The following is an 8,187-nucleotide window of genomic DNA, read 5'->3' on the forward strand; positions in this document are numbered from 1 at the left end:
AAAGCATTAAAGTTATTAAGTTATTTCACAAAGTTTATTTGTAGTTCTAAACATATTTATGGTGTTTTTTTTCTTCACTTTTTGTCTCTCCAAAGATGTTTTTCTGCTCCTGCAGCCTCGATTGCAACTACAGTACATCCAAATTAACAATTGTGCAAATTAGGTGATGACATCATATAGTGACCTCTATATTCAGCAGCAGAAAATTTACTGTATTTTTAAATACAAAACTTGACAGGTATGGTGTAGGACCCTGCTGATCCTGTTTTCCCAGTCTATGTGGGAAAGCTGTATTTAGGAAGCAAATTAAAAAAAAAAAAAAAAAACACTTTATTTTTTCATTTATTCAATTAGATATGTTAATAGTATACATAATTGTAACTCTTAAAACAGGGTACTTATACACAATTGTGAAAAACCCATTTCATTTGTTTATATTTTGGGCGCTGTCTTTTCAAGCACCTATATTTTAGATTTTCTGGCTTTTTTGAACAGATAGCAAATTTAGGAAAATGTATTTGGGAAAAGCCTTGAAAACGTTGTTTCCCGGGCTTCTAAAGGATAGACTTTTTTGGCTAGCTGCAGGCCAGATGTTCTGCTGATTCTTTCCCACAGTTTTCAGAGCACGTGAATGCAGCAGTCGTTTGAGCGCCAAACTCGCGCTGCAGTGAGTCAGAAGGAAGAGGTGGAGTTTGGGTTAATCAGTGTAAAAATATGTAAAACAATTAACAATTACTGGTCAATTGTAGCTAACACTTTTCAAGAGAAAATGGCAATGTTTCGCTGTAAGACTGCCTGGTTTTCTAACAGTGTGCCACAGGCCTGTCGCACGTTTTGGAGTAAGTACCCTGCTCTTAGCTATTATTTAAGCTAACTATCCAAGGAAACTAATAACCACAATAAACAAAGGTTTTCAGAATGATCTTAAATATGCTACTGCTAACATGTTAGTTTAAAGTAATTTAACAAAGTGTTGCATTTAAAAAACCTGTAGAGGTCTGTTTATGCTGGAGGATGCAAAAGAGTCTCAAACTTCTTTATATTTTGCTTCCAAGGAGCCAGACTTAATTCTAATGTTTTAAAGTGGTTTTGAGTAATAGTTTGAGCAATGTGGGAACATCTTGACAGAGAGCAGTACAAAAGGCAGCCAACATCCAAAGAAGAGCTTTTCAAGAAGCCTGGAGAACTATTCCTGAGGACTGGTTAAAGAAATTACCAGAAAGCTCATAAGGATTGTACAAACTCAGTTTTTGGCCTATATACAATGTATGTTTGTACGTTTAAATAAATCACTGCACATTTTTCCCCATTTTCCTAGCAGAACATCAAGAATTGAGGGGTGGATGAGCACCTTTATAGCTTTTTATCTTGTAGTTTCAGAAGGGGGCTCCATTGCTCAGTGGAGAACAGCAGATTACCTTTTCAGTGAGGATGCTACATGCCCTGATACTCTGAGGTTAGCATGTTGAGCTGAAAAGCTTCACATTTATCATCCTACAGAGCATTTGTGAGGCATATTCCCACAATCCCTTTAAAGCTACACACTTTGGTTCTGTTTTTCAGGATCTTTGAGAGCAAGGATTACCTCTGGAACAAGGTGACGATTTTTCACAGCTTGTTTCTATCTGCCTGTCAAAAGCGGCAGAGTGTGAAATCTCTGAACATTGGTCATTATGTGCTGCCTCCAGCCTCCATACAAGATGGTAAGGATTATTTTACACTTATTCATTTGTTGTGAGTAAGTAATACTAAGTCCTTTGTGGATAAGACGGAGAGGTTGAGAGGCAATGAGTTTGTGTTACATTACTTAACTTACTTAAAGTCTGTTTATTGCTTTTTCTAGACATTTGATAAATTTCGAGAAAAATGTACTGCGTGAGTGAGTGAATTAACCCAAAAAATATTTTAAAAAATATATATATATTACAATCCTGGTAATTTTTATTTATTTATTTATTTTTTTGCAGGAAAGCCAAAACCTCTTTTTTAAATGCAGAAAAAAAAAATTATTTGCTACACAAACCACTTTCTCAGATTTCTTTAATCTTTGTCTCTCCTTGTTAAATACTGGATAGTTTTATGTCCTCAGGTTCCTAAAACCATTTACAAGAACTGCCACTTTCTGACTTTAGCTCAAAATATTCAACCTGTCATAAAGGGGAAAACTGCTTCTCATTCAATATTTGTTTATGTAGAAGTGAGAAATGTGGTTGGGCGGCTGATTTGGGAGCATGAAGACAAACAGTCAGTGGAACAGGTAAGGACAGCAGCAACCTAAATCACACACAGACAGGTTATTGCAATGCCTGTAATTATTGCTTTTGTTCTGATGTGTGTGAGGTGCGTAAACAATTAACTATGGATAATGAATTAAAGACAAGTCCTCTGTTAGTCATGCACACTGTTAAATAGAAAGATAAACCAGTATACACAGTTTTTTTTAATCGTGATTATATGATACTTCAAATAGATCAGCTGGTTATACCATATCTTTGAACTAATATTCTCTTCTAATATACTAATATTTATATTTTTAATTATGAATCCTAGAGGGGTGTGGTGACTTTCAGCTCAGTTAGCGAGCTATGCTGAGCTGAAAGTCAGACCTTTAAGTGTCTTTTTACCTGGTACGTCACCATGATAACCTATGCTGAACAAATAACCTGGTCTGGAGCGTGTTATGCTCTAAGTTTTGGTTTGTAATCATCTGGAAGTGCCACATTTTCACCAGTTTTTTTTATTTACTCTAAAAGCTAAGGGCCGTATAGAGTATTTGATGAAGGAATGTCTTTTCCAACACACAACATGTTGAGCTGCATCTTACTAACATCACTAAAGCTGAGATGTAATGTTACAGTAGCACAAACTCTGTGTCACATTGTAACTGTATGTTTGCATGCATTCAAGTGGTGATGCAGAAAATACATGTTTTATGTTAGGTTCTAATCTGTTGGTAAGTCTCTGTCACACTGCTGGAATTGCAAATAATTTCATGGATCAGAAAATCAGTTACAATTTTTGGCTATTTCTTACCAAGCATATTCATTTCTCTATCCATTTACCCTGAACTGGATAATTGGAAGAAAACCACCTACAGCCAATTTTAAATGCGACCCACGACCTTCAGTGCTAACCACTGCACCACCATGGTGCCTAATAATCTTTCAATAAAATTTATTTTGTTTTGATCAGATAACAGACTGTTGGTTTACATATCTCCTTTATAACGCTATGGATCAGAGTCAGAACTGAAGACACTGAGTAACCTGTAATGTCTTATGTGGAGAAGTCATGTTATTCAGCAGCACCGAGCAGCATTACTCCCTTATTCACAGCACCAGTGTTGCTTTTTGACGTTTTATTCTTTAATGGCCTCTATCATCCATGCTCTGATAATGTCTCAGATTGGAGTGGGCGGCACCCAATTGATTAATGTTGTGCAGGAAGAAAAAGAGTAAAGTGGCATGTCACAGATCACAGATTATGCAACAATCACCGTTATGACACCCGTTATCTCTGACGGGGGGGCTTTAGGTTTTGTCAAGCCAAACGTACTCAAAGAAAGCCTGGCTATGTCGAACTTCCCTCCAGTTTTATGTTAAAGCTAATGGGGATCAGAATAAATAAACTTAATTGGAGTACCTCCTGTTTTACAGGACGCCCTAGAAAGTTTTACTTGCCCAACAGAAGATGAGTCCAGCGAAGAAGAAGTCAGCATAAGGGAGTATGTTGACTTGCAACTTAAAATATTTTGATTTGGATGAAAAAATGCAGACTGTCTAATAAAGTTTCCATCACTCTGTTGGCAGTTCTGAATCATCTGATGCAGACTCATCAGAAAATGAAGTGCTATTATGTGACTGTATGCAAAGATATCCAGTTAAAAGCATGATTACAGGTGAGGTATTTTACATATTGTTCTTTCTACAGTTGATAACTGACTTGTATTGAAAGTCTAGTGTGATCCCTATTTAGATTATTTGACAGTCTTTACTATCTAGTGGGCAGAAGACGTTTGTGCATTACACCTCATTTTAGGACATTTCCTGTTTGCTTACCCACTGCAGGATATGTCAGGATGGACAAGCTGCAGAAATACTCAGGTGATCTGTGCGATTTCCATCACGGGAGTTTCCAGTGCTTCAGATGCAAAGCACTCTGCTGCTTGCCAAGCACATAAGCAAACAACTACTAAGAGAAAACCAGTTTTTAAAAGATGAGTTAATGTTTGCATTGCTTCCTGCACTTGTTTTTTTTTGTGTGTGTAAATAAACACTGACTTAAAATAAATCAGTGTATTAACGTTAGTGCTCATTTCATTTTGTCATTTTATTTTCTGTTCTTACTGTTCAGTGTGTCACAATTTAATGTTATATGTGTGTTAGCCCATTGTGTGTGCATCAATTATTTTTTTTAATAAAAATTGGTTTATTTTATCATGCATTCATTGATTTCTTTGCTTTTGACTTTGATGTCAGAAACAGTGGAAATTTACTGATAATAGTGCTGACTAAATGTTGCCAGATGACACCAGATGAATGTTTTTTTTTTTCCAGTGTATTTAAATCCACAGAGCAAGTTTGAGCCACATGAATGAAACTTGTGTGCTCACTGAACATGCTCTAACTTTATTAATTTCCATGACAAATACACTGGCCTGGATTGAAACCAGTGAGGCTGATAGGTAAGTCACCACCTGGTCTTTTTCTAGTGGGCAGTAAGTTTTCTGAATTCGTGAAAAATTAACCTGCAGCATTTACATTGAGCTACTACTGTCCTTGTTTCTGTCCATGGTGTACCCCAGACTTTTGCCCTATGGCAGCTGGGACAGACTGCTTCCTCCTGCCTCCCTAAATCAAACATTTAAGTGTACTACAACCATCTACATGAGAATATTTGAACAGTTACATACGCACAAACTACAGTTTACGTTTACAACCTTTATTTCTACAGTTTGCTTAATTAATATTCAAAGTTCTTCACTTTTGCTTTTCTGTCACACTTTATTCTGTACTCTGTACAGGTATCTCAGTGTAATTACACTGTTGCTGTGTATACTAGTACATTAACTGATTTAATCTGTTCATTTTAACTGGGGTAGAACTAGTTTGACCACAATATATGGGGCAACACAGCATTTTTATCCCTTGGCCCCCTGCTCCACATGCTGAGATGATGTAATGTATGTTTATTGGCTCTGCAGCAGTCTGGCTTTTAGCCAATGAATGTGAAGAAAGGGAAGTCTTTCATCATGGTCTGCTGGGGGAAGTTACAAATCACCAAAAAGTCACAAGCTGTGGAAATTTTGGGTCAAATATGGAAGCTGACACTGATTTTAAATAGGTTTTTGCCTTTTTTGATAAATTTATTTTTCATTTTCACATGGGAGAAACTTTAACTTGAAGGGACAAAGTGTGTATAAGTCTCACAACTGGCTCAAAATCGGTCTGTCAGGTGTGGCTCAAAAGAAGTTGGAAAAGTTGCATTCACAAGGTAAATGCAGAACATGTAACCCATATAATTGATTGTGTGTTTATTTTTAAGTTAGAAATATAAAAATTTCACTGATGTGTTTCTATGTGTTTTGATCAGTCAGATATTCATATGCTCCTTGTTTGACATGTTGCTTAATATTCTTTTTTTAGCTGTTAACAGCATTATTGGACATTGTGCACTACAGCAGTTTATATTTCACTCCTGGATTCTATTTACACTTCCTGTTTACCTTAAATAAAACACCAATTTGCTACCATCCCACCATTAATAATCCTCTGTAAAAAAAAAAAAATATATATATATATGTATAAAATTAATATCTAAAATATCTAAACTCCTGCACACTGGGAAACTTACTTCAGCTGCTCCCCTATTCACAGGGGGTCAGCACATTGCTTGGCTCTGCATGTTTGATTTAGCCGATTTGGATGCATGTGCTGACGCAACCCCAAAGGGATTTGTGTCCCGTCCTGACTGTAGTTTGGGAGGTTTTTTTTAGCTCATCTGCATTCATTACATTTTAATAAAACATGTTTCACTGCATCCCTACTTTCTCACATTTCCCTGTATTGTTTTCCTGGTTGATGGGGAGTGCTGGGAGGTTATTCTGATAGATGAATCATCCTCAGAAATCTGATGATTTGCACCTTGCATATAATGTAGTACCCCTTGCTCACATAATTGATGATATGACTGCCAGCTTCAACGAGTAGGTAAATGAACTTGCATCAACATATAAAGTGAGCCCTGTGACTTTGAATCAAGCTGCAGTGAATCGTATTTGTGGGAAAAATGTTACATATAAAGGGCAAGCCACATCAACTCCTGCTTTGGGAATTAGAACTCAGCCCAGCACAGATCCCAGATCAACTACCATTAGTGGTGATAATCATCCATCTGCTTCACTCCTTCTCCATACTGCACTGACACACCTGGAGAACTCCAACACTTATGTGAGGATGCTGTTTGTTGACTTCAGCTCGGCCTTTAACACTGTCAACCCGGGCAAGCTGGTTGACAAATTGCTGACACTGGGACTACCACCACTGTAGCTGGATTAAGGATTTCCTCTCCAACAGACCACAGCACGTGAGACTTGGAGACCTCTACTAATCTCACATCATCCTCAACACCAGTACCCCCCAAGGCTGTGTTCTCAGTCCACTCTTTTACTCTCGTTTTACACACGACTGTACCCCCATTCATAACACAAACTAGACATTCAAGTTTGCAGACAACACAGCTGTGGTGAGGTTGATAACCAATAATGATGAGGCAGCCTACAGACAGGAGGTCCAGGTGGCAGAATAATGACTTGCTCCTCAACACCAACAATACAAAGAAGCTTGTCATTGACTTCAGGAAACATAAGGACACAGTACATGTGTAACAGTTAATATTGTATTGGATTCCACTTGTCATTATTTTTCATTTTGGGTTTATGCATAGCGGGTGAAACGGCGCCATCTCTTGGTGGTTAGCTGCGATAAGGGTAGTGGACACAGGAACTTCGTTGCCAGTGTATGGGAGAAGAGCACGAGGTGGGTTCGCTGATATTAGCACTGTGGAAAATGTTGTGTATTATTGCTGTATGTTCATATATGATCACTGGCTAACTGTAATATGTACTTATAGCAACCAGGACACTAATGAGTTGCATATTGTACCTTTGATGAGATTAATAACATTATAACACACAGTTAGAAAAGTTCGCTAGCCTGATGTTAATGGAAAATGCTATTCCTTGTAAGGTGCTGTACCCGATGATGAGCCCATGATTCTGACCAGTACATGTTCCGTTTCATGCAGGCAGATAAAGTCAGCATTCATCTCATCCTGTCTCCTGATTGTCATTGAACACAACGCAGACACAAACTATACGACGAATGGAAACACAGAACTGGGTTATGATTATTTGGACCGAGCTGAATTAATACACGGCCAAGTTCAGCACGGTTACACATGCCAGTCTGGTGATTGCTGGGGAAAAGGTGGAACATGTGGGGAGCTTCAAGTACCTTCGTGTTCACCTCGCAAGGGACTTGATATGGGTAGTAAACACCAGAGAAGTGGTGAAGAAGGCCCAGCAGAGAATCTTCTTCCTGCGGTCCCTCAAGAAAACTGGGCTCCCACAAAAACTCCTCACCAACTTCTACCAGTGCACCATAGAAAGGGTCCTCACCTGTAGACGCGCAGTGTGGTTTTGCAGCTCAACTGCCCAACTGAGAAAAAGCTGAAAAAATCAGGTCAGATTGCACACACCCTGGACAATGTTCTTTTGGCACCCTCCCCTCTGGCAGGCTCAGAGTCATGAGGACACGGACAGAAAGACTTAAACACAGTTTCTTCCACAGAGCCGTAAAAGCTTTGATGCAAGCCAAAGCATAGACTCGACACTTTGCATCTCACCTGGACTTTGCACACTCTGCACCTTACCCACATGCACACTTTATGGACATTTAGGCCTGTATTACCTCATTTTTGTTGCTGTTTTTTTTTTCTTGTTCTTATTTATTGCTTGTGCAGTTTATATCTTGTTCTCATTCATATGCTGCTGTGAAAAAAGGGAGAGCTATCAGACAGAATTTTGTTGCATAGAAATGTGTAATGACAATAAAGAATTTCATCTTCTTCTTTTACTCAGGCACCTAACTCTGACTTCTTACCAGCAGATGTTTAAAGGGTCATTGT

General features: G+C 38.2%; 1 protein-coding gene across 1 annotated transcript; it reads left to right on the forward strand.

Annotated features, from left to right (window-relative positions):
* The first annotated feature begins 629 nt into the window (after positions 1-629).
* On the forward strand, positions 630-4,394 carry terb2 (telomere repeat binding bouquet formation protein 2). Its single transcript, XM_030726186.1, has 7 exons — positions 630-839; positions 1,375-1,456; positions 1,564-1,703; positions 2,196-2,257; positions 3,657-3,724; positions 3,810-3,898; positions 4,068-4,394. Exons 1-7 carry the CDS (start codon positions 632-634, stop codon positions 4,178-4,180), a joined length of 762 nt encoding a protein of 253 aa, XP_030582046.1. The 5' UTR covers positions 630-631; the 3' UTR covers positions 4,181-4,394.
* Positions 4,395-8,187: the final 3,793 nt, after the last annotated feature.

Source organism: Archocentrus centrarchus, chromosome 3 (assembly GCF_007364275.1).
Source record: "Archocentrus centrarchus isolate MPI-CPG fArcCen1 chromosome 3, fArcCen1, whole genome shotgun sequence".
NCBI lineage: Eukaryota > Metazoa > Chordata > Actinopteri > Cichliformes > Cichlidae > Archocentrus > Archocentrus centrarchus.